The sequence below is a fragment of the Octopus sinensis genome, linkage group LG22, assembly GCF_006345805.1.
Source record: "Octopus sinensis linkage group LG22, ASM634580v1, whole genome shotgun sequence".
Classification (NCBI taxonomy): Eukaryota; Metazoa; Mollusca; class Cephalopoda; order Octopoda; family Octopodidae; genus Octopus; species Octopus sinensis.
This window is the reverse complement of record NC_043018.1, coordinates 5,519,432-5,547,262: the sequence shown is the minus strand read 5'-3', so window position 1 is coordinate 5,547,262 and position 27,831 is coordinate 5,519,432. Positions and strand designations below refer to the sequence as shown.

Here is a 27,831-nt window from a genome sequence, read left to right as displayed (position 1 = left end):
ACACACGCGCGCAGCATATTAAAACAAGGGAGATTACTCTAATATAATTTTCATCACATTTGAATCATCTTTTTGTCATTGTTTTTATTGCTTCTGTCTCGGGTAAGAATTTTGTTTTCGTTTTGTCGGTGCGCTTGGTTGTTTATTTTATTGCATACTTACACACACAGATATAAAATAATGGTTGTCTTAATACAGAAATACTTGAATTACAAATTTTATCATGCTTATGTGGTTTGAAGGTTTCTTTGTTCCACGTCGATTCTGAGGCGATCTTAACACGCCGTATCTTCAAATAAATGTCTTTTTATTCTTCGAAGACCACCACCAAAGAATATACACATGTCTCGAAATATTCGTTCCACCCGAGTTTGCACGGGTAATCTTTCAGAAATTTAGTGAACCGTTATGTAACGGAAGGCTGACTTCTCTCCTCTCAATTGTATCGTTACGGTTATTTGACTCCGTTAGAATATAGAATATATCGCCTAAGATATTTACTGTTCACAAAATGCAGAATATATATATATATATATATATATATATATATATTTTTTTTTTTTTTTCTTAAAAAAAAGTTTCTCCTTTTAAAACTTGTCGCATGAAATAATATTGATGTGTTTTCCCAAGCTTGGCTGTGTGATAAGCAGAATGCCGCTTCACCAATGCGGCGAGCTGGCAGAAACGTTAGCACACCGGGCGAAATGCTTAGCTGTATTTCGTCTGTTGCTACGTTCTGAGTTCAAATTCCGCCGAGGTCTACTTTGCCTTTCATCCTTTCAGGGTCGATTAAATAAGTACCAGTTACGTACTGGGGTCGATATAATCGACTTAATCCATTTGTCTGTCCCTGTTTGTCCTCTCTGTGTTTAGCCTCTTGTGGGCAATAAAGAAATAAGTATTTCGTCTGTCGTTATGTTCTGAGTTCAAATTCCGCCGAGGTCGACTTTGCCTTTAATCCTTTCGGGGTCGATTAAATAAGTACCAGTTATGCACTGAGGTCGATATAATCGACTTAATCCGTTTGTCTGTCCTTGTTTGTCCCGTCTGTGTTTAGCCCCCTGTGGGCAATAAAGAAATAAGGGTTAATATAGGGCGTAACAAATATCAGAAAATCAAAAAAAAAATGTGTGTAATAGGTGTAAAACAACTTCCTATGAACGAATATGAAAAAAAAATTCGCGCACGCGAAAGGGGGGTGGGGGAGAGGCCTCGGAAAATTCACATCGGGAAGTTCCGAAAGCGTCTGAGGGGCTGACCCGGGCACCAAAACAAAAAAAAATAGTGTAATATGTGTAAAACAACTTGCTCTAAACGAATATGAAAAAAAAAATGCGCTCTCGAGAAAGAGGGGTGGGGGAGAGGCCTCGGAATATTTATATCGGGAATTTCCGAAAGCGTCTGAACCGGGCACAAAAACAAAAACAAAAACAGCGTAATAGGTGTAAAACAACTTGCTCTAAACGACTATCATAAAAAAAATGCGCGCTCGCGAAAGGGGGGGGGGGAGAGGCTTCGGAAATTTCACATCTTCAGTCCACGGCCTTTAAACTAAGAAAAAATAGTGTAATTGGTGTAAAACTACTTGTTCTAAACGAGTATCAAGAACACACACTCACACATGAATCATAAACTCCGTATTTCGCAAAAAAAAAAAATAAAGAGAAGAATTCTGGAAAAAGTGAAGAAATGTTGGATCTCATTCCTTGGTTAAAGCTATTTTAAACATTAAATTTATGCTTTTCTTTGAAATAGTTCAGATATATGCAATTCTTCTCACTTATTAAGATGCATTTATCAGAAAAAAAGAGACAGAAAAAATTATTATTTTGTGTCAATCCTTCCCTAATTATCCTTTATTAATTAGTTTTGGCGTGTATTTTTTTCCCAAATTTATTCTTTCACCTTTACAACACTGTTTAGTAAAGCAATTAATTATCTTTATAATTTGCATATTTGACTTATTAATCAAAATTCTCTAGATGTAATATATACTAAGTAATGCATCCTTCATTTATGTGTTCCGTTCTGTATTATGCATGCGTGACTGTTTGTATGTAAGTGTGTTTAACTGTGCACATGAATGTGAATATTAAAGAACATATTTATTTACTATGATTGTTATTTTCAGAACAAATAAATCTTTTGGCTGTTATGTTATTGATGTTATTATTATTGCTAGTTAAAGGGTGGTGACTTGGCTGAATATTTTGAGTCTTGTAGTATGTAGTTGTGTTAGTCAATATTCTGAGTTCAAATCCAACTCATTTCTTTATCATCATTATCGATGGACCACTCAAAGAGGTATGTATACATTATCATTTTCGTAACATAATTTCTGTAGTATTTCAAGATGTTTCTGACACGTATTTTGATTCACATGGCGGAGATCCAACATTTCTTCACTTTTTCCAGAATTTCTTCTCTTTATTTTTTTTTTTGCGAATACGGAGTTTATGATTCATGTGTGAGTGTGTGTTCTTGATACTCGTTTAGAACAAGTAGTTTTACACCAATTACACTATTTTTTCTTAGTTTAAAGGCCGTGGCTGAAGATGTGAAATTTCCGAAGCCTCTCCCCCACCCCCCTTTCGCGAGCGCGCATTTTTTTCATGATAGTCGTTTAGAGCAAGTTGTTTTACACCTATTACGCTGTTTTTGTTTTTGTTTTTGTGCCCGGTTCAGACGCTTTCGGAAATTCCCGATATAAATATTCCGAGGCCTCTCCCCCACCCCTCTTTCTCGAGAGCGCATTTTTTTTTTCATATTCGTTTAGAGCAAGTTGTTTTACACATATTACACTATTTTTGTTTTTGTTTTGGTGCCCGGGTCAGCCCCTCAGACGCTTTCGGAACTTCCCGATGTGAATTTTCCGAGGCCTCTCCCCCACCCCCCTTTCGCGTGCGCGAATTTTTTTTTTCATATTCGTTCACAGGAAGTTGTTTTACACCTATTACACACATTTTTTTTTTGATTTTCTGATATTTGTTACGCCCTATATTAACCGAAATAAGAATGCTTCCTCACCATATTGTTTTGGGTTCAGACCCTTTGCACAACACCCTGGCCAAGTCTTCCATTACAGCTCTGGACCGACCAAAGCATTGTGAGCGGATTTCGTAGACGGAAACTAGGAGTCCAGGTGTGTTTGTGACTACCACTTGGCAACCGGTGTTTATTTGTTTACGTCCCTATGCCATAGCGGTTTCGGCAAAATGTGACCGATAGAATTAGCACCAAGCTTACAAATAAGTACTGGAATCGATTTATGCGACTAAACCTTCCGAGGAGGTACCCGAGCATGGTCGCAGTCAAAAGACTGAAACAAGCAAAAGATAGAAGATATGATCATTAACGCAAAGAAATTATTAGTGGTGGCCACAGGTGGATTTACCGCCGAGTATAGCTGCAATAGGTTAAAAAGGAACTTTTTGTTGAAATTCTAGAAGAACGAAATTAAAACATGACTAAGAAAAGATGGTGACTCGATACGGAGGACGTAGGTCCTTGTAACCTGAGTAAAATAAACGTTAGACGAAATAAATAACACAAAAAACGCAAAACAATGAAGATGAACCTTTTGTAGCAAAATAATTTGGTGGACTTTGGGGAATAGCTATCTCGAATAAAATGACGAAAGAATAAATTCGTTTTAATCGTGGAAGCTATCGCGAAGGTACGATCGGGGCGTGTGAGATATTTAAAAAGCATGGAGGCACATCCACAGAAGTGTGCCCTCCCACGACTTTGTTTCCTCATAACATTCTGAAAAAATGGGTATTTTTTTAAAGAGATTTTCTTCGAATAGCTTTCAGACGGTGTAGATTACGACTATATAGAAATTTACTGTAAAAAATTATTTTAATTATAAAAAATAATAAATTGTTGTACACGTATACATACATACCAAAATATATATCTACAAAGTGAAATTTAATATTTTGAGAAAAATGAGATGTCAGTCGGTGTGTATATATGTGCGCCTACCAGTTTTTTTTGTTTTGTTTTGTTTTGTTTTGTTTTTTTCACTACATTCCAATACAAGTGTTAATTTACAACATCTCAAAACTATTTCAAGAAAATTTCATTTAAAAATAACAATTTTTCTAAATTTTATGAGGGAGCAAAGTCAGAGCCCAGACACATTTATATAGAGATCCTAACACGGATTTTGAAAAAGTATTTTCTTTTAAGCAATTTTCAAGTGTTTTTTTTTTTTTACTTGAAATGTGGGATACAATAAAATATTGGAAAATTCCAAAAAGAACCAAGAAATTCCATTGTATCCATGATAGCTATTCCGAAATCCAATTAATTAAATGGCAATGTTCTGATCAAAGCACACCTTATAACCTGCTGTAATATTTTTGTCTTTTGGTTTTCTCAATCATGTTTTTGTTTTTTATTTATGGTTTATTTTTTATTCTTTTACTCTTTTACATGTTTCAGTCATTTGACTGCGACCAAGCTGGAGCACCGCCTTGAAAGGTTTTAGTCAAACAAATCAACCCTAAGACTTATTTTTTGTAAGCCCAGTACTTATTACATCGGTCTCTTTTGCCAAACCACTAGGTTACACAGACATAAACACACCAACATCGGCAGTCAAGCAATGGTGGTGGAACTAACACAGACACAAAGACACACACACAGATGTACATACATACATACATATATATGTATGTGTATATATATATATATATATATATATATATATATATACAAAGGGTAAATATATGGCACAACGAAGTACCGATATTTACTGGAAATAGCGAACGTAACAATACGACGCTAATGTATAGCTTCACCGTGTATGTACTAGCAAAAATGCGTGTGTGCAACAAACTAGAAAAAATTGTCTTACCTCCAGGGAGAACATCTGAAAGATGAAATACCTGGAAAAGGATAATGTGGGACCTGCGCAGGTTTCAGATTTTTCAAGATATGACTGCACCCATAAATTGATCTATCTTCATCAGCCAAAGATATACCACGTCAAAATTTCAGATGTTACTACATTAATGTCATTACACTCGACTGAAACGCCGAAACGCTAACAGCACGAGAACGGTGAAGAAGTTTCAATAAATTAGTAATGCAATACTAGAGTATTGCTTTCCAGTAAAGAATAGCCCGTGAGGGAAAAATATACAAAGAGTAAATATATGGCACAACGAAGTACCGATATTTACTGGAAATAGCGAACGTAACAATACGACGCTAATGTATAGCTTCACCGCGTATGTAGTAGCAAAAATGCATGTGTGCAACAAACTAGAAAAAATTGTCTTACCTCCAGGGAGAACATCTGAAAGATGAAATACCTGGAAAAGGATAATGTGCGACCTGCGCAGGTTTCAGATTTTTCAAGATATGACTGCACCCATAAATTGATCTATCTTCATCAGCCAAACATATACCACGACAAAATTTCAGATGTTACCACATTAATGCCATTACACTCGATTGAAACGCCGAAACGCTAACAGCACGAGAATATACACACTCACAACAGGCTTCTTTCAGTTTCCATCTACCAAATCCACTCCCATGCCTTTGGTCAGCCCAAGGTGCCACATGGTGGGACACATTTAGGTTGTACAATTTTTCTAAGAAATAATTTTTTATATTAATTTTTTTTTTTTTTACCTTTCAAATTCCTCACCTGCCTTTAAATTTTTCACTTTGTAATTGAAAATGGAAAAGTTTTGTAATTCTGCACAGCCAGAACAAGCTATGATGACTTCTTTTGTTTTGTGCATAAAGTTGATGGCATTGCATTTTATTTTACACAAAAATATTTGAATGAGTAATTAGAGAATCTTTCTCAAAACAAATTTTGCTTTTTTTTCAACCCTTTAGCATTTGAATTCCTTTGTCAAATGTAATGCTTATTTATTCAAATTGGTTTGAATTAATCATGCATTATCTCATAGCTTGGAGGTGCGTGGATCAGTGATTAGGGTGTCAGCATCATGATTGTAAGATTGTGGTTCTGATTCTTGGATCGGGCGACACGTGTTCTTGAGCAAAACACTTCATTTCATGTTGCTCCAGTCCACTCAGCTGGAAAAAATGAGTAACACTGGGGAATACATACGCCATTCAAACCAGGAAACTGGGCCCATGAGCTTGGCTAGGCTTTAAAAGGGCACATTTATTTTTATTATTAACTCATAGCTTTGACATTTTGATGTTGTCATCATTACCATCATCTTCTAACGTCTGCTTTCCATGCTGGCATGGGTTGGATGTGATTGTAAATTTTTAGAATGACATTGTAGAGTAGGTGTGAGAGGCTGAATCTGGCCAATTTCAACATAAAATGTGCAGAACTTTTAGGCCGAATATGGCTGGTTAAAAACCAAAGGGCTAAAGAATTGCAGATTTAGAATCTTTAATGTTTAATGTGTTTTTTAAAGGCATCATAAAAATATTAGGGGATGTTTAAAACTTCAGTCATCATCATCATCATCATCATCAATGTCCATCTTCCTTTTATTTTCACATCTTAAAATTTGCTTAAACTCTTGAATGCTACACATGTTTAATGTTATTCCGCCGAGGTAGACTTTGCCTTTCATCCTTTGAAGGTCGATTAGATAAGTACCAGTTATGCACTGGGGTCGATATATTCGACTTAATCCATTTGTCTGTCCTTCCCTTGTGGGTAGTAAAGAAATAGGTACTTTGTCTGCCCCTACATTCTGAGTTCAAATTATGCTGAAGTCAACTTTGCCTTTCATCCTTTCGGGATCGATAAATTAAGTACCAGTTGCGTACTGGGGTTGATCTAATCAGCTGGCCCTCTCCCCAAAAATTTCAAGCCTTGTGCCTAGAGTAGAAAAGAATATTTGAACCTTTTAGCATTCAGATTAACTTTGTCAAACATAATGCTTATTCATTCCCATTCTTTTGAATTAATCATGCATTATATCATGGCTTTGGGATTCCGATGATTTGACTGTTTATTCTTAGAATGTAAGTGTGAGAGGTAGAACATTTGAGCCGGATGCTAAAGGGTTAAAACTTTATAGTATTTTGGGAAGATCATTATGTCAATAATAAACACATGCACTGGTTGTATTTCACTTCTTTATTTTTTTATTTGTCAGTTGGTTAACCATCTATCAAAATAATTGATTGATTGTTTGATTAATCATTCAGTCAATCAATCAGTCGGCTAGGTTTTAGTCAAAGTCCTTTCATAAACATTTATAACATGTCCTCTCTACTCCAGGTCTGTTTCAAGTCCATTAAGTTACTGCTGCAGTGATGGCCCCAACATTTGTGGATTTGAGAAGTGATACAGTCACAAAACCTTCCCAGGCCATGAGGGAGGTCATTGCTAATGCTGAAGTGGGAGACGATGTTCTCAGAGAAGATCCAACTATCTTAGGTAATATTTAGGTCATTGACTTTCCTTTCTTGTAATATAGTAGCAACATGCATATTTAAATAACAGTTACACACTCACACACATACATTCATGATTATAGTAGTAGAAATGATTATAGTAGTAGAGAAATCACTTCCATATAAATATAGTCGCTCATCAGGTTAAAAATAAAATAGGCAGCTTATGTATTTGTAATACTAAATTTAAGTTAATTAGGTATTTTGTTATTTGATATTTAGTCAATTTTGTTATAGATTGTTATATTAAATCTATAGATACTACACATGTAGATTTATTATATGGTTAGATTATCTAAGGAGTTTGTCTATATTTGAAACATTTCTTATTTTGACTTGTAATAGCTTTGTGTATTTTATTTAATTTTAAAGTATTTATTTTTCACTTATGTATATTTAGGATTTTCAAATACATATATATATATATATTAAAGTATATTTATTAATTAATTATTTTATTGTTCTATTTTATTTTTAACCTGATGAGCGACTATATTTATATGGAAGTGACTTCTCTACTACCATAATCATTTCTTAAATATAGCAGCGAAACACGTGTCGTTTTCTACCCTATTATATACATTTTTATTATTTTTGTAATTTACTTAATCTTTACTTTTTATTGTTATTTTAATTTTAACTTTTCTATTATATGTAATTTTCTAGATGGTGTAATTTAATTATTCATTTTGAATTGATAAAAGGTGGGTTTTTTCTAATATTTTTTATATATTTATTATATTGTGTGGAATTTGATTTAGTATTTCTAAATTGAATTCTTTTTCCTTGTAAGTTTGGATTTTATTCTCTCAAATAATAATTATATATATATATATAAAATCTTTTTTACTATTTTTATAATTTCAGCCTTAGAAGAAAAATGTGCAAAACTTCTTGGCAAAGAAAAGGCCTTATTTGTTCCTTCAGGGACCATGGCAAATTTATTAAGCAGTAAGTTATTACATAATGTTTTATTTGGACTTTATTGATATCCATTATCTTTCAACATGAGTCAATTAGTCATAAATATTAACAACATAATGTATTTAGTCAAAGTCAACTATTTTTATTACCTTCTGGCTCTCTCTTGTAGATATTCTTTAAGTATAGTCACTAATAGGCGCAGGAGTGGCTGTGTGGTAAGTAGCTTGCTTACCAGCTATGTGGTTCTGGGTTCAGTCCCACTGCGTGGCACCTTGGGCAAGTTTCTTCTACTATAACCTCGGGCCGACCAAAGCCTTGTGAGTGGATTTGGTAGACGGAAACTGAAAGAAGCCCGTCGTATATATGTATATATATATATGTGTGTGTATGTTTGTGTGTCTGTATTTGTCCCCCTAGCATTGCTTGACAACCGATGCTGGTGTGTTTACGTCACCGTCACTTAGCGGTTCGGCAAAAGAGACCGATAGAATAAGTACTGGGCTTACAAAGAATAAGTCCCGGGGTCGATTTGCTCTCGACTAAAGGCGGTACTCCAGCATGGCCGCAGTCAAATGACTGAAACAAGTAAAAGAGAGAGAGTAAAGAGTAATCTAGAACTTAAACTTCCTTTTTTTTTAATTATATTTCTTTTCTAAGTTCCAAGGTACATCTGTGAGATATACCTTAGAAGTAATATCTAGTTGATGGCATCTTTGTACAGAATATTGATTGCATTTACAGTGGTATCAAAGATACCAAATGCTTTGTGAATCTGCTTCAGTTTGAGTCAGTAGAATTAGCCAAAAAACCTTTGAGCATCCTTGGCTGATGTATGCTAGGGTAGCTATCTTTGTTAATATGGATATGTAACATAATGGGTGAGGTATGTTGAATGTTTGACATGGTTATATTCAAGAAAGGGGAAGACTAAAGATGAATTTGAAAAAACATTGAAAGAGTTATCTATATTTTTGTATATTTCTTTCTTTCCATAAAGTACCATATTTTCTCATGTATAAATCCTACAATTTTATACGTGATTTTAACTTTAAAAAAACTGGGTGAAACTTCTATATGAAGCAAGACTGATATCAAGTTTGAGTATGAAAGGAAAAGAATTTGTGTCAAGATTTAACACTAAATTTAGATTGTGACTTCTACATTCATAAATACAGTAGTTATTTTGAATTTTTATTCACCAGATTGGCATTTAATGCTGCAAAATCAGTTGTAGAGATGTGAAATTTTGAATAAATGTGCTTTTCTTTTCTTCCATAATCTATATTTGTATTTTATGGATATTGCAGCTAATGCACCTACTCCATAGGATTACATTTATGTATCATAAACCCTCTTCCAAAATACTCATACATAAATCACTCTTATTTCTCCTTGATTTTCACTGAAAAAACTGGGTGCAACTTATATATGAAGCAAAGCTGATGTCCAGTTTGAATATGAAGGGGGAAAAAATTTGTACTGAGATTTAACGCTAAATTAGGTGTGTGACTTATGCATGAGTAAATGTGGTAGTTATTTGGAATTTTTATTCGCCAGAGAGATTTGCATTAATTGCAGCCAAAATAATTGTAGAGATGAGAAATTATGAATAAATGTGCTTTTCTCTTCTTCCATAATCTATATTTGTATTTTATGGATATTGCAACTAATACACCTACTTCATAGGATTATGTTTATGTACCATGAAATCTATTCCAAGGGACTCGTGCATAAACCACTCTGATTTCTCTTTGTTTTTAACTGAAAAATCAAGGGTGCAGCTCATATATGAAGCAAGGCTGATACCAAGTTGGAATACATCATCATCATCGTCATCGTTCAACATCCGCTTTCCATGCTAGCATGGGTTGGACGATTTGACTGAAGACTGGTGAACCAGATGGCTGCACCAGGCTCCAATCTGATCTGGCAGAGTTTCTACAGCTTGATGCCCTTCCTAACACCAACCACTTTGTGAGTGTAGTGGGTGCTTTTACGTGCCACTGACACGGGGGCCAGTCAGGCAGTACTGGCAATGGCCACACTCAAATGGTGTTTTTTACATGCCACCTGCACAGGAGCCAGTCCAGTGGCACTAGCAATGACCTCGCTTGAATGTTTTTTCATGTGCCAGTAAGGCAACGCTGGGAACGATCACACTCGAATGGTGCTTTTTACATGCCACTGGCACGGGAGCCAGTTACCTGCTCTGGCAACGATCACACTCGGATGGTGCTCTTAGTGCTCCACTAGCACAGATGCCAGCCATCAAATTTGATTTTGATTTCACTTGCCTCAACAGATCTTCGCAAGCAGAGTTTAGGGTCCAGTGAAGGAAAGGTACGCGAAACAAATTTTGTATCAAGATTTAACACTAAATTTGGTGTGTGACTTATGCATGGAGTAAATAGGGAATTTAATTTCTTTTAAAATTCTTTAACAGCTATGAGTCACTGTCAGGAAAGAGGCTTGGAAATCATAATTGGAGATCAAGCACATGTTGGTATTTGTGAACAAGGCAATGTTGCACAAGTAAGTAGCTTACCTTTGTGTGTGTGCACACCTGCACATGTGTATATGTGCATATATGTACACTACTACTACCTCTAATACTACTATCACCACCATTTCTACTGTTACTACCATCACCACCGCAACCACTACTACTACCACCGCCACTACCACCTTGTTGCTACATAACAGTTTTTTCCCATACACTGTTTTTCTTAGCTTCCACTGACCGTTCCCTTGTGCTCTTCTCCTTCCCATCCATTTTCACACTTATTCTTTCACTTCAAGCATTCACCCCTTCCTCCATTCCGTGATTTGTTATTGGAATGTTTAAATACTTTTCTATATTTAAGGGAACATTTCAAAGTAAGATTGGTTCTACAATTTAATCATTTTAATTTTGAATTATATAATACATTCCTCTAGGCAAAGATCACATTTAAAATTACCATTATTGTACATTGGAGTATAACTAATGATAGACCACTTTATTTTGTAGTTAATGTTCATGCTTTTTAAATTCTAAATGTATTTACTAAGATTCAAAGAACTACATTTTCTTCTAAACTTAAATGAAGAAGAATGGTTATGTAATCTAGATTTCAGTAGTAAATAATGCCTTAATTATAATTGCTTTTCCTATAATCTAATAAGCATAATTTAAAAAAATTTTTTTAGCATATAGCTAGATAACTAAATGTTGTTCTGTAGAATTTCTATGGTTAGCTTTTATTTTTTCATTATCTGCTGATGCCTTCATAAGTTTAAATACCAAACTGGTTTTTCTTGGAAATCGAAATTGAACCAAATCCTATAATTGGCACCCAGCCATTGCCAGTACCACTAGATTGACTCCTGTGCAGGTGGCAAGTAAAGAAATACCATTTTGACCCTGTGCTTGAGGAGACCTATTGAGTCAAGTACATCAACATCAAAAATCAATGGAAATTGTAGTTGTGATCCCTGTGCCAGTGGTATGTAAAAAGCACCATCTGAACGTGGCCGATGCAAGCGCCACCTTGACTGGCTTCCTTGCCGGTGGCACGTAAAAAGCACCAACCAATCGTGGCTGTTGCCAGCCTCGCCTGGCACCTGTGCCGGTGGCACGTAAAAAGCACCCACTACACTCACGGAGTGGTTGGCGTTAGGAAGGGCATCCAGCTGTAGAAACACTGCCAGATCAGACTGGAGCCTGGAGCAGCCTTCTGGCTTCCCAGACCCCGATCGAACCATCCAACCCATGCTAGCATGGAGAATGGACGTTAAACAATGATGATGATGATGATTATATTTCTTCTAATCGTTTTTTCTGTATGTGTTCATGTATTAGGGATATTATTTCAGTTCTCTTTGAATTTAACCTGTTTTGGGTTATTTTGATAACATTGTTAGCTGAAATTTTTAGATATATTGGTTTGATTGATATTTTGTACCTTTTTATTATATCTAAATAACCTGTCATAGAAACGATTGTTGGTAATGTATAGGGTAACCATCAATTAAAGATGTGATTTTGTTCATTCTTGTTCATGTGGTCTTATACTCCAGATTTCTTGAAATTCTTCTTAGCAACATTTGGATTTATTTCTCATAGATGAGAAATTACCTTGGATGTTAATTGCTTGGATTTATTGGTATCTGATTGTTTGATATAGTTAACAAAGTTTGGCTAATACTGAGTGCTTTCTAGATATCTGCTTGGTTTTATTAATCCATTCTTGTTATGTGTGTGTGTGTGTGTGTATTATATATATGTATATAAGGGCAGCAAGCTGGCAGAATAGTTGGCACACTGGGCGAAATGCTTAGTGGTATTTCATCTGCCGTTACGTTCTGAGTTCAAATTCCGCCAAGGTTAACTTTGCCTTTCACCCTTTTGGGGTTGATTAAATAAATACCAGTTACACACTGGGGTCGATGTAATCGACTTAATCCCTTTGCTTATATGTATGTATATATGTATATATATATATATGTGTGTGTGTGTGTATGTATGTAGTGTATATATGTGTGTATGTATGTATGTATATGTGTGTATGTATGTATGTATATATGGGAAGTTTTGGTATCCAGAAGACCCAAAATGGCAGGTAAGGCTATGTAAGTGCTATGGAAGGACCATAGTTTGACTTCTGGTTCGATAATAGTATGAGTGAGGGATCTAATGCAGGTCATATGTGAGCGTCTATATATTAAATAAAATGAGGTAACACTGCCTTGGCTTTTTTGTCTCATTTTATTTAACATATATAACGGGCTTCTTTCAGTTTCCACCTACTAATTTCAGTCACATGATCTTCGATCAGTCTGAGTCCCTAGTAGAAGACACTTGTCCTAAGTGACATGGCAGTGGTACTGAACTGAAGATTCTATGGTTGGGAAGCAAGCTTTCCTTCAACCACACAGCCACACCTGCACACATATATAATCATTATCATCATCATCATTTAGCGTCCGCTTTCCATGCTAGCATGGGTTGGACGGTGCAACTGGGGTCTAGGAAGCCAGAAGGCTGCACCAGGCCCAGTCTGATCTGGCAATGTCTCTATGGCTGGATGCCCTTCCTAACACCAACCACTCCATGAGTGTAAAGGGTGCTTTTTACGTGCCACCAGCACAAACAAACAAAACATAGCTGACCCCTTCCCAACATGCATATAGAAGTTAATCCTACACAACAGGGGCCATCACAGCAGATAAACAATACTTACTCCTCCTCCTCAGTAACAGGTGGCATTAATTTCTCCTCCTCAGTAACAGGTAGCATTAATTTCTCCAAATACTCCCATGGTGGAATGTTAAACACATAATAAATGTGTAAATTTAGAATTATGCCGTTCACAGATTGCTGGAGTGTTTGCAAGAATCATCCCCAACCAGAAAAATGGAACTCTTGATCTTGCTACACTTGCCAAGACAATATCAACAGGAAGTAATGCCCACCACTGTAAAACGAAAGCTATCTACCTGGAAAATACTCATAATAGCTGTGGAGGGAAAATATTACCTTTAGATTATCTACAAAAGGTAAGAGCAATTTTTTTGTGAATTCCTTTTATTTATCATTTATACTAGATCTGTGAAGAGGCAGGTATTTTAAGGCGGCGATATAGCAGAAACGTTAGCACGCCGGGCGAAATGCTTAGCCATATTTCGTCTGCCATTACGTCCTGAGTTCAAATTCTGCCAAGGTCGACTTTGCCTTTCATCTTTTTGGGGTCGATAAATTCAGTACCAGTTATGCACTGGGGTCGATGTAATCAACTTAATCCATTGTCTGTCCTTGTTTGTCCCCTCTGTGTTTAGCCCCTTGTGGGTAGTATAGAAATAGGTATTTTTAAGTGTCGTTGGATCGGTGAGAAGACAGAGTGAGACAATTTGGCACTGTTGTGTGGACACAATGATTTGTCATGGTTGACTGGACACTGAGCCTGTTTTAATGACAGTACTGTTTGGCACTGGAGGTAAAACACACACACATACAGGAATGTGTGCACAGAAATATACACATACTGATAGAGAGAGTGAGAGACTTTACACATACAAACATAAACAGATGTTCAGAGAGAGAAGAGAGAGAGAGAGATGAGAATGAGAGAGACATTAAAACGCAAGATGTCAAGTAAGTCAGCATTGAATCAGCAATGCCAGATAGGCAGCACCAAAACTGCTGTGCCAAAACATCTCATCCCCATGGAGTGAAGACACGATGAACCCTCAACCACTTTCACTTTTAACATTTATCTCAAAAACTTTTGTCAAGTTTCAACATTCCTTTTGCCATGCATGCACAAAAGAGCAGACCTTTTATTTATATTTAGGTGCTCTCGCGTCGGATGATGTGTAAGGCAATCAAAGAACTCAGCAGAATAGGTCAACAACTATCCTTAGTGCATTTTTGTTTTGGTCACTGCATTGCATTTGTGTTTTGAACTGTTTTCATAGCTTGAGATTCTTCCAGGAACAAGATGCTAACACCTACATCCCAACCATTTGTATTTAGGAAAGAGACTGTGAGTGGACCTGTATCTGTTGACTGTTTTGCCAAGGTCCACAAAGATGCAGTGCCCAATTGTTAGTTGTCGGAGCACTGCATCCTTCAAAACTTCCATGCTTTCTGAGATTCGCCAACACTATACCTGATTTTCTCCCCTCCACCCGTCTAACACCCATGGACATGTTTACAAAGTCAGAAAACAGCACATTCCCATGACTTTCGGAAACATTTTTTCACACTCAGAGTTGCTGAAGCATGGAACAAACTGTCGGCATCAGTTGTTAGTTGTCGGAGCACTGCATCCTTCAAAACTTCTATGCTTCCTGAGATTCACCAACACTACACCTGATTTTCTCCCCTCCACCCGTCTAAGACCCGTGGATATATTTACAAAGTCAGAAAACAGCACAGCTCCCATGACTTTCAGAAACATTTTTTCACGCTGAGAGTTGCTGAAGCATGGAACAAACTGTCGGCATCAGTTGTTAGTTGTCGGAGCACTGCATCCTTCAAAACTTCCATGCTTCCTGAGATTCACCAACACTACACCTGTCTAACACCCATGGACATGTTTACAAAGTCAGAAAACAGCACAGCTCCCATGACTTTCGGAAACATTTTTTCACACTGAGAGTTGCTGAAGCATAGAACAAACTGCCGGCATCAGTTGTTAGTTGCCAGATAACTGCATCCTTCAAAACTTCCATGCTTCCTGAGATTCGCCAACGCTACACCTGATTTTCTCCCCTCCACACGTCTAACACCCGTGGATATATTTACAAAGTCAGAAAACAGCACAGCTCCCATGACTTTCAGAAACATTTTTTCACGCTGAGAGTTGCTGAAGCATGGAACAAACTGCCAGCATCAGTTGTTTGTTGCCGGATAACTGCATCCTTCAAAACTTCCATGCTTCCTGAGATTCACCAACACTACACCTGATTTTCTCCCCTCCACCTGTCTAACACCCATGGACATGTTTACAAAGTCAGAAAACAGCACAGCTCCCATGACTTTCGGAAATATTTTTTCACGCTGAGAGTTGCTGAAGCATGGAACAAACTGTCGGCATCAGTTGTTAGTTGTCGGAGCACTGCATCCTTCAAAACTTCCATGCTTCCTGAGATTCACCAACACTACACCTGTCTAACACCCATGGACATGTTTACAAAGTCAGAAAACAGCACAGCTCCCATGACTTTCGGAAACATTTTTTCACGCTGAGAGTTGCTGAAGCATGGAACAAACTGCCGGCATCAGTTGTTAGTTGCCGGATAACTGCATCCTTCAAAACTTCCATGCTTCCTGAGATTCGCCAACACTACACCTGTCTAACACCCATGGACATGTTTACAAAGTCAGAAAACAGCACAGCTCCCATGACTTTTGGAAACATTTTTTCACACTGAGAGTTGCTGAAGCATGGAACAAACTGCCGGCATCAGTTGTTAGTTGCCAGATAACTGCATCCTTCAAAACTTCCATGCTTCCTGAGATTTGCCAACACTACACCTGATTTTCTCCCCTCCACACGTCTAACACCCGTGGATATATTTACAAAGTCAGAAAACAGCACAGCTCCCATGACTTTCGGAAACATTTTTCCACGCTGAGAGGTGCTGAAGCATGGAACAAACTGCCAGCATCAGTTGTTAGTTGCCGGATAACTGCATCCTTCAAAACTTCCATGCTTCCTGAGATTCACCAACACTACACCTGATTTTCTCCCCTCCACCTGTCTAACACCCATGGACATGTTTACAAAGTCAGAAAACAGCACAGCTCCCATGACTTTCGGAAATATTTTTTCACGCTGAGAGTTGCTGAAGCATGGAACAAACTGTCGGCATCAGTTGTTAGTTGTCGGAGCACTGCATCCTTCAAAACTTCCATGCTTTCTGAGATTCGCCAACACTACACCTGATTTTCTCCCCTCCACCTGTCTAACACCCATGGACATGTTTACAAAGTCAGAAAACGGCACAGCTCCCATGACTTTTGGAAACATTTTTTCACGCTGAGAGTTGCTGAAGCATGGAACAAACTGTCGGCATCAGTTGTTAGTTGTCGGAGCACTGCATCCTTCAAAACTTCCATGCTTTCTGAGATTCGCCAACACTACACCTGATTTTCTCCCCTCCACCTGTCTAACACCCATGGACATGTTTACAAAGTCAGAAAACAGCACAGCTCCCATGACTTTCGGAAACATTTTTTCACACTGAGAGTTGCTGAAGCATGGAACAAACTGCCGGCATCAGTTGTTAGTTGCCAGATAACTGCATCCTTCACAACTTCCATGCTTCCTGAGATTCACCAACACTACACCTGATTTTCTCCCCTCCACCCGTCTAACACCCATGGACATGTTTACAAAGTCAGAAAATAGCACAGCTCCCATGACTTTTGGAAACATTTTTTCACACTGAGAGTTGCTGAAGCATGAAACAAACTGTCGGCATCAGTTGTTAGTTGTCGGAGCACTGCATCCTTCAAAACTTCTATGCTTCCTGAGATTCACCAACACTACACCTGATTTTCTCCCCTCCACCCGTCTAACACCCATGGACATGTTTACAAAGTCAGAAAACGGCACAGCTCCCATGACTTTTGGAAACATTTTTTCACGCTGAGAGTTGCTGAAGCATGGAACAAACTGTCGGCATCAGTTGTTAGTTGTCGGAGCACTGCATCCTTCAAAACTTCCATGCTTTCTGAGATTCGCCAACACTACACCTGATTTTCTCCCCTCCACCTGTCTAACACCATGGACATGTTTACAAAGTCAGAAAACAGCACAGCTCCCATGACTTTCAGAACCATTTTTTCACACTGAGAGTTGCTGAAGCATGGAACAAACTGCCGGCATCAGTTGTTAGTTGTCGGAGCACTGCATCCTTCAAAGCTTCCAGGCTTCTGAGATTCGCCAACACTACACCTGATTTTCCCCCTCCACCCGTCTAAGACCCGTGGATATATTTACAAAGTCAGAAAACAGCACAGCTCCCATGACTTTCAGAACACTTTTTTCACACTGAGAGTTGCTGAAGCATGGAACAAACTGCGGCATCAGTTGTTGTTGCGGATAACTGCATCCTTCAAAACTTCCATGCTTCCTGAGATTCACCAGCACTACACCTGTCTAACACCCATGGACATGTTTACAAAGTCAGAAAACAGCACAGCTCCCATGACTTTCGGAAACATTTTTTCACACTGAGAGTTGCTGAAGCATGGAACAAACTGCCGGCATCAGTTGTTTGTTGCCGGATAACTGCATCCTTCAAAACTTCCATGCTTCCTGAGATTCACCAGCACTACACCTGTCTAACACCCATGGACATGTTTACAAAGTCAGAAAACAGCACAGCTCCCATGACTTTCAGAAACATTTTTTCACACTGAGAGTTGCTGAAGCATGGAACAAACTGCCGGCATCAGTTGTTTGTTGCCGGATAACTGCATCCTTCAAAACTTCCATGCTTCCTGAGATTCACCAGCACTACACCTGTCTAACACCCATGGACATGTTTACAAAGTCAGAAAACAGCACAGCTCCCATGACTTTCAGAAACATTTTTTCACACTGAGAGTTGCTGAAGCATGGAACAAACTGCCGGCATCAGTTGTTAGTTGTCGGAGCACTGCATCCTTCAAAACTTCCAGGCTTCCTGAGATTCGCCAACACTACACCTGATTTTCTCCCCTCCACCCGTCTAAGACCCGTGGATATATTTACAAAGTCAGAAAACAGCACAGCTCCCATGACTTTCAGAAACATTTTTTCACACTGAGAGTTGCTGAAGCATGGAACAAACTGCCGGCATCAGTTGTTTGTTGCCGGATAACTGCATCCTTCAAAACTTCCATGCTTCCTGAGATTCACCAGCACTACACCTGTCTAACACCCATGGACATGTTTACAAAGTCAGAAAACAGCACAGCTCCCATGACTTTCAGAAACATTTTTTCACACTGAGAGTTGCTGAAGCATGGAACAAACTGCCGGCATCATTTGTTAGTTGTCGGAGCACTGCATCCTTCAAAACTTCCAGGCTTCCTGAGATTCGCCACACTACACCTGATTTTCTCCCCTCCACCCGTCTAAGACCTGGATATATTTACAAAGTCAGAAGACAAGCACAGCTCCCATGACTTTCAGAAACATTTTTCACACTGAGAGTTGCTGAAGCATGGAACAAACTGCCGGCATCAGTTGTTTGTTGCCGGAAAACTGCAATCCTTCAAAACTTCCATGCTTCCTGAGATCGCCAGCACTACACCTGTCTAACACCCATGGACAGTTTATAAAAGTCAGAAAACAAGCACAGCTCCCATGACTTCGGAAACATTTTTTCACCCTGAGAGTTGCTGAAGCATGGAACAAACTGCCGGCATCAGTTGTTGTTGCCGATAACTGCATCCTTCAAAACTTCCATGCTTCCTGAGATTCACCACACTACACCTGTCTAACACCCATGGACATGTTTACAAAGTCAGAAACCAGCAACTCTCCCATGACTTTCAGAAACATTTTTCACACTGAAGTTGCTGAAGCATGGAACAAACTGCCGGCATCAGTTGTTTGTGCCGGATAACTGCATCCTTCAAACTTCATGCTTCCTGAGATTCACAGCACTACACCTGTCTAACACCCATGGACATGTTTACAAAGTCATAAAACAGCACAGCTCCATGACTTTCAGAAACATTTTTTCACGCTGAGAGTTGCTGAAGCATGGAACAAACTGCCAGCATCAGTTGTTTGTTGCCGGATACTGCATCCTTCAAACTTCCATGCTTCCTCAGATTCACCAACACTACACCTGATTTTCTCCCCTCCACCTGTCTAACACCCATGGACATGTTTACAAAGTCAGAAAACAGCACAGCTCCCATGACTTCGGAAATATTTTTTCACGCTGAGAGTTCTGTGAAGCATGGAACAAACTGTCGGCATCAGTTGTTAGTTGTCGGAGCACTGCAATCCTTCAAACTTCCATCTCCTGAGATTCACCAACTACTACACCTGTCTAACACCCCTGGACATGTTTACAAATCAGAAAACAGCACAGCTCCCATGACTTTCGGAAACATTTTTCACGCTGAGAGGTGCTGAAGCATGGAACAACTCTCCGGCATCAGTTGTTAGTTGCCGGATAACTGCACCTTCAAAACTTCCATGCTTCCTGAGATTTCCACCACTACACTACAACACCTGTCTAACACCCATGGACATGTTTACAAAGTCAGAAACAGCACAGCTCCATTGACTTTTTAAACATTTTTTCACCTGAGAGTTGCTGAAGCTGGAACAAAAAACGCCGGCATCAGTTGTTAGTTGCCAGATAACTGCCTCCTTCAAAACTTCCATGCTCCTGAGATTTGCCAACACTACACCTGATTTTCTCCCCTCCACACGTCTAACACCCGTGGTATATATTTACAAAGTCAGAAAACAGCACAGCTCCCATGACTTTCGGAAACATTTTTCCACGCTGAGAGCTGATGAAGCTGAGCATGCACAACTGCCAGCATCAGTTGTTAGTTGCCGGATAACTGCCGCATCCTTCAAAACTTCCATGCTTCCTGAGATTCACCAACACTACACCTGATTTTCTCCCCTCCACCTGTCTAACACCCATGGACAGGTTTACAAAGTCAGAAAACAGCACAGCTCCCATGACTTTCGGAAACATTTTTTCACGCTGAGAGTTGCTGAAGCATGGAACAAACTGTCGGCATCAGTTGTTAGTTGTCGGAGCACTGCATCCTTCAAAACTTCCATGCTTTCTGAGATTCGCCAACACTACACCTGATTTTCTCTCCTCCCACCTGTCTAACACCCATGGACATGTTTACAAAAAGTCAGAAAACAGCACGCTCCCATGACTTTTTCGAAAAACATTTTTTCACACTGAGAGTTGCTGAAGCATGGAACAAACTGCCGGCATCAGTTGTTAGTTGCCAGATAACTGCATCCTTCACAAACTCCATGCTTCCTGAGATTCACCAACACTAAACCTGATTTTCTCCCCTCCACCCGTCTAACACCGACATGGACATGTTTACAAAGTCAGAAAAGCACAGCTTCCCATGACTTTTGGAAACATTTTTCACCACTGAGAGTTGCTGAAGCATGAACCAAACTGTCGGCATCAGTTGTTAGTGTCGGAGCACTGCATCCTTCAAAACTTCTATGCTTCCTGAGATTCACCAACACTACACTGATTTTCTCCCCCACCACCCGTCTAACACCCATGGACATGTTTACAAAGTCAGAAAACGGCACAGCTCCCATCGACTTTTGGAAACATTTTTTCACACGCTGAGAGTTGCTGAAGCAGGAAACAAAACTGTCGGCATCAGTTGTTAGTGTCGGAGCACTGCATCCTTCACAACTTCCATGCTTTCTGAGATTCGCCAACACTACACCTGATTTTCTCCCCTCCACCTGTCTAACACCCATGGACATGTTTACAAAGTCAGAAAACAGCACAGCTCCCATGACTTTTGGGACATTTTTTTTCACGCGGAGAGTTTGCTGAAGCATGGAACAAACTGTCGGCATCAGTTGTTAGTTGTCGGAGCACTGCATCCTTCAAAACTTCCAGGCTTCCTGAGATTCGCCAACACTACACCTGATTTTCTCCTTCCCCATCCACCCGTCTAAGACCTGGATATAATTTACAAAGTCAGAAAACAGCACAGCTCCATGACTTCAGAAACATTTTTTCACACTGAGAGTTGCTGAAGCATGGAACAAACTGCCGGCATCAGTTGTAGTTGTCGGAGCACTGCATCCTTCAAAGCTCCAGGCTTCCTGAGATTCGCCAACACTACACCTGATTTTCCTCCCCTCCACCCGTCTAACACCCGTGGATATATTACAAAGTCAGAAAACAGCACAGCTCCCATGACTTCAGAAACATTTTTCACACTGAGAGTTGCTGAAGCATGGAACAAACTGCCGGCATCAGTTGTTTGTTGCCGGATACTGCATCCTTCAAAACTTCCATGCTTCCTGAGATTCACCAGCACTACACCTGTCTAACACCCATGGACATGTTTACAAAGTCAGAAAACAGCACAGCTCCCATGACTTTCAGAAACATTTTTCACACTGAGTTTGCTGAAGCATGGAACAAACTGCCGGCATCAGTTGTTTGTTGCCGGATAACTGCATCCTTCAAAACTTCCATGCTTCCTGAGATTCACCAGCACTACACCTGTCTAACACCCATGGACATGTTTACAAAGTCAGAAAACAGCACAGCTCCCATGACTTTCAGAAACATTTTTTCACACTGAGAGTTGCTGAAGCATGGAACAACTGCCGGCATCATTTGTTAGTTGTCGGAGCACTGCATCCTTCAAAACTTCCAGCTTCCTGAGATTCGCCAACACTACACCTGATTTTCTCCCCTCCACCCGTCTAAGACCCGTGGATATATTTTACAAGTCAGAAAAGCACAGCTCCAGCACTCCCTGACTTTCAGAAACATTTTTTCACACTGAGAGTTGCTGAAGCATGGAACAAACTGCCGGCATCAGTTGTTTGTTGCCGGATAACTGCATCCTTCAAAACTTCCATGCTTCCTGAGATTCACCAGCACTACAACCTGTCTAACACCCATGGACATGTTTACAAAGTCAGAAAACAGCACAGCTCCCATGACTTTCAGAAACATTTTTTCACACTGAGAGTTGCTGAAGCATGGAATAAACTGCCGGCATCATTGTTAGTTGTCGGAGCACTGCATCCTTCAAAACTTCCAGGCTTCCTGAGATTCGCCAACACACAGACCTGATTTTCTCCCCTCTCCACCCGTCTAAGACCCGTGGATATATTTACAAAGTCAGAAAACAGCACACAGCTCCCATGACTTTCAGAAACATTTTTTCACACTGAGAGTTGCTGAAGCATGGAACAAACTGCCGGCATCAGTTGTTGTTGCCGGATACTGCATCCTTCAAAACTTCCATGCTTCCTGAGATTCGCCAGCACTACACCTGTCTAACACCCATGACATGTTTACAAAGTCAGAAAAAACAGCACAGCTCCCATGACTTTCGGAAACATTTTTTCACACTGAGAGTTGCTGAAGCATGGAACACACTGCCGGCATCAGTTGTTTGTTGCCGGATAACTGCATCCTTCAAAACCTCCATGCTTCCTGAGATTCACCAGCACTACACCTGTCTAACACCCATGGACATGTTTAAAGTTCAGAAAACAGGCACAGCTCCATGACTTTCAAAACATTTTTTCACACTGAGAGTTGCTGAAGCATGGAACAAACTGCCGGCATCAGTTGTTTGTTGCCGGAAAACTGCATCCTTCAAAACTTCCATGCTCCTGAGATTCACCACACTACACCTGTCTAACACCCATGGACATGTTTACAAAGTCAAAAACAGCACAGCTCCCATGACTTTCAGAAACATTTTTCACACTGAGAGTTGCTGAAGCATGGAACAAACTGCCGGCATCAGTTGTTTGTTGCCGGATAACTGCATCCTTCAAAACTTCCATGCTTCCTGAGATTCACCCGCACTACACCTGTCTAACACCCATGGACATGTTTACAAAGTCAGAAAACAGCACAGCTCCCATGACTTTCGGAAACATTTTTCACACTGAGAGTTGCTGAAGCATGGAACAAACTGCCGGCATCAGTTGTTTGTTGCCGATAACTGCATCCTTCAAAACTTCCATGCTTCCTGAAGATTCACCAGCACTACACCTGTCTAACACCCATGGACATGTTTACAAAGTCAGAAAACAGCACAGCTCCCATGACTTTCAGAAACATTTTTTCACGCTGAGAGGTGCTGAAGCATGGAACAAACTGCCGGCATCAGTTGTTTGTTGCCGGATAACTGCATCCTTCAAAACTTCCATACTTCCTGAGATTCGCCAACACTACACCTGATTTTCTCCCCTCCATACACACGCAAGCATGTCTCTGACTCATACACTGTTCACTTCGCAGGCATTTGTACATTACTGCATATGCTTTATATGCACTTTCTGACAAGTTGTGGTGCACCTGAGCACTGTATACAATAATTTCATTATTTTTATTATTATTATATTATAGTGCAGAACAGTCACCCCCAGTTACATACATCTGGTCATTTGTCTTTTTCTGACTCTTCCTTCCCTGGCCATTGGCCATTGCCTCTACTCCTCTACCTGCCTATTTGTGCAGGGTAAGCACAATCCCTTCATGTGGTATGGCTCAGCAGCTGAGATGATGGACCAGGGGTGAGGAGAGAAATTGGAGCCAGCACAAGTGAGATTTAAGGAGTGAGTGGGAGTCTGCTGAGGCAACATACTGGGGTGTGGCACTTGGAGCCAGCACAAAAGAGATTTTACCCTTTAGCATTTAAACCGGCCATATCCGGCCAAAAGTATTCTGCCTGTTTTATGTTCAAACTGGCCAGATCTGGTCTTTCACACCAACCCTACAATATCGTTTTAAAAATTAATAGCTACCTCATCAAAATCTCATAGCTACAAGATAATGCATGATTAGTTCAAAACAATGTGGATAAAAAAGCATTAGTTTTGGCAGAATAATGTGAACCCTAAAGGGTTAAGGGGTGAGTGAGAGCCAGTGATGCCTGTCTGCCCTGTCAGGTAAACAGTAACATGCTAGACACCAAAGTACTATCCTTAGCAAGATCCTCCTACACCCCTACATTTTTCTTTCATAAATACTTAAACCAGGGCTGCACTTGTAGCATGTTTTCCTTTTGCCATGTTTGCACAGAAAAGCAGGTCTTCTTTGATAGGTAGTTAACTCTTTAGCTACCTGTTTTAGGTTCAAACTGGCCAGATCCAGCCTCTCATATCTCTCCTACAAAGCCATAGGCACAGGAGTGGCTGTGTGGTAAGTAGCTTGCTAACCAACCACATGGTTCCAGGTTCAGTCCCACTGCGTGGCATCTTGCGCAAGTGTCTTCTGCTATAGCCCAGGCTGACGAATGCCTTGTGAGTGGATTTGGTAGACGGAAACTGAAAGAAGCCTGTCGTATATATGTATATATATATATGTATGTGTGTGTGTTTGTCCCCCTAGCATTGCTTGACAACCGATGCTGGTGTGTTTACGTCCCTGTCACTTAGCGGTTCGGCAAAAGAGACTGATAGAATAAGTACTGGGCTTACAAAGAATAAGTCCCAGGGTCGATTTGCTCGACTAAAGGTGGTGCTCCAGCATGGCCGCAGTCAAATGACTGAAACAAGTAAAAGAGTCACCTCATCAAAACCACAAAGATACAAGATAATTAATTCCAAGCAGTGTGAATAAATAGGCATTACATTTGACAGAATGATCCAAAAGCTAAACGTTTGAATCTGAGTTCTACCTGCTGCTGATGTTTAAAACTTGGAATTAAACTACAAAAAAGGTAAATCAAAATTATCAACTGTGTTCTCTATTTTAACAGTTTAATAATTTGTATTTTCCCAGGTGTATAATTTAGCACAGGAAAATGGTATCAAGGTGCATATAGATGGTGCACGCCTTATGAATGCAGCTGTTGCTCTCGGTGTTCCTGCTTCTGAAATAACAAAATACTGTGATTCTGTCAGCATGTGTTTCAGTAAAGTAAGATATATGTTTGATGTTATTATTGGTGTTATTGATGTGGAGGCGCAATGGCCCAGTGGTTAGGGCAGCGGACTCGTGATCGTAGGATCGTGGTTTCAATTCCCAGACTGGGCGTTGTGAGTGTTTATTGAGCGAAAACACCTAAAGCTCCACGAGGCTCCGGCAGGGATGGTGGTGACCCCTGCTGTACTCTTTCACCACAACTTTCTCCCGCTCTTTCTTCCTGTTTCTGTTGTACCTGTATTTCAAAGGGCCAGCCTTGTCACATCCTGTGTGTCACGCTGAATCTCCTCGAGAACTACGTTAAGGGTACACGTGTCTGTGGAGTGCTCAGCCACTTACACGTTAATTTCACGAGCAGGTTGTTCCGTTGATCGGATCAACCAGAACCCTCATCGTCGTAACCGACGGAGTGCTTCCATCCATTGATGTTGACATAGTTAGGTGCAGGGGTGGCTTCCTGACCACGTGGTTCTGGGTTCAGTCCCACTGCGGGGCACATTCTTGTACTTTCTGTTACTCTCCCTACTCTTTTACTTGTTTCAGTCATTTGACTGTGGCCATGCTGGAGCACCGCCTTTAGTCGGGCGAATCGACCCCGGGACTTATTCTTTGTAAGCCTAGTTCTTATCCTATCAGTCTCTTTTGCCAAACCGCTAAATTACGGGGATGTAAACACACCAACATCGGTTGTCAAGCGATGTTGGGGGTACAAACAAAGACACACAAACACACACACACACACACACATTATATATATATACACACATATATATATACATATACAAGTGTCTTTAACAGCGGTGCATCAACATGGCCACAGCTCTGAGCTGAAACGAAATATATATATAGGTGCAGGAGTGGTTGTGTGGTAAGTAGCTTGCTAACCAACCACATGGTTCCGGGTTCAGTCCCACTGCGTGGCATCTTGGGCAAGTGTCTTCTGCTATAGCCCCGGGCCGACCAATGCCTTGTGAGTGGATTTGGTAGACGGAAACTGAAAGAAGCCTGTCGTATATATGTATATATATGTATGTATGTGTGTGTATGTGTTTGTCCACCTAGCGTTGCTTGACAACCGATGCTGGTGTGTTTACGTCCCCGTCACTTAGCGGTTCGGCAAAAGAGACCGATAGAATAAGTACTGGGCTTACAAAGAATAAGTCCCAGGGTCGATTTGCTCGACTAAAGGCGGTGCTCCAGCATGGCTGCAGTCAAATGACTGAAACAAGTAAAAGAGTAATGAGAGTAAAAGAGTATACGACGGGCTTTTTTCAGTTTCTGTCAAGCAAATCTACTCACAAGGCTTTGGTCGGCCCGAGGCTATAGTAGAAGACACTTGCCCAAGGTTCCACGAAGCAGGACTGAACCCGGAACCATGTGGTTGGTAAGCGAGCTACTTACCACACAGCCACTCCTACGCCTCAATTCACATTGGGCAGGTGTCTTCTACTACAAAGTTTTTATTTCATGCTGACCACTTGATAAAATCATTAAAGTGGTTTTATCCTTAATTCTATAAAGAATAAATATATATATGTGTGTGTGTGTGTGTGTGTGTGTGTGTGTATCAGCCCAGGACTATAGTAGAAGACATTTGCTTAAGATGCCATGCTGTGGGGCTGAACCAGAAACCAGTGTGCTTGAACTCAGCATTACATGGTTGCAAAAGAAGCTTCTTAACCATACAGCCGTGCTTGTACTTATATGTATATTTCCAGAATAATTAATTTTTGGTTTAATACAATTATTACTCTTTTACTTGTTTCAGTCATTTGACTGCGGCCATGCTGGAGCACTGCCTTTAGTCGACCAAATCAACCCCGGGTCTTATTCTTTGTAAGCCCAGTACTTATTCTATCGGTCTCTTTTTGCCGAACCGCTAAGTGACGGGGACGTAAACACACCAGCATCGGTTGTTAAAGCGATGGTGGGGGGGGGACAAACACAAGACACACAACATATATACACACACATACATATATACGACAGCTTCTTTCAGGTCCGTCTACCAAATTCACTCACAAGGCATTGGTCAGCCCGAGGCTATAGCAGAAGATACTTGCCCAAGATGCCTCGCAGTGGGACTGAACCCGGAACCATGTGGTTGGTAAGCAAGCTACTTACCACACAGCCACTCCTGCACCTACATTATAGATTTATTTCTAAATCTAAAAAAAATATTCATTTCATTATTAATCCATTTCTGTATTTCTAAAATCTGTAAAAAAATTTTTCTTTAAATTATCTTCAGGGAATTGGTGCTCCAGTTGGGTCTGTTTTAGTCGGTACTGAATCTTTCATCTCAAGGTTTGTATCAAGTTATATTATTATTTATTTCATATTGTAACGTTAACAAAT

General features: G+C 39.9%; 1 protein-coding gene across 2 annotated transcripts; it reads left to right on the top strand.

Annotated features, from left to right (window-relative positions):
• Window positions 1-27,831, top strand: LOC115223084 (probable low-specificity L-threonine aldolase 2). 2 transcript variants are annotated; one of them, XM_029793498.2, is made up of 7 exons: window positions 1-102; window positions 7,241-7,399; window positions 8,284-8,367; window positions 10,784-10,872; window positions 13,696-13,878; window positions 25,330-25,467; window positions 27,725-27,831. In XM_029793498.2, exons 2-7 carry the CDS (start codon window positions 7,276-7,278, stop codon window positions 27,818-27,820), a joined length of 714 nt encoding a protein of 237 aa, XP_029649358.2. In that variant the 5' UTR covers window positions 1-102; window positions 7,241-7,275; the 3' UTR covers window positions 27,821-27,831. The 2 variants fall into 2 exon arrangements, with proteins under 2 accessions (XP_029649358.2, XP_036368116.1); XM_036512223.1 differs by lacking the exon at window positions 25,330-25,467.

Bases quoted from the DNA above. Each gene is read 5' to 3' on its own strand.
- LOC115223084 (XM_029793498.2), top strand. From the start codon at position 7,276: ATGGCCCCAACATTTGTGGATTTGAGAAGTGATACAGTCACAAAACCT. The intron at 7,400-8,283 runs GTAATATTTAGG...TTATAATTTCAG, and splicing joins AGAAGATCCAACTATCTTAG to CCTTAGAAGAAAAATGTGCA. The intron at 25,468-27,724 runs GTAAGATATATG...AATTATCTTCAG, and splicing joins TCAGCATGTGTTTCAGTAAA to GGAATTGGTGCTCCAGTTGG.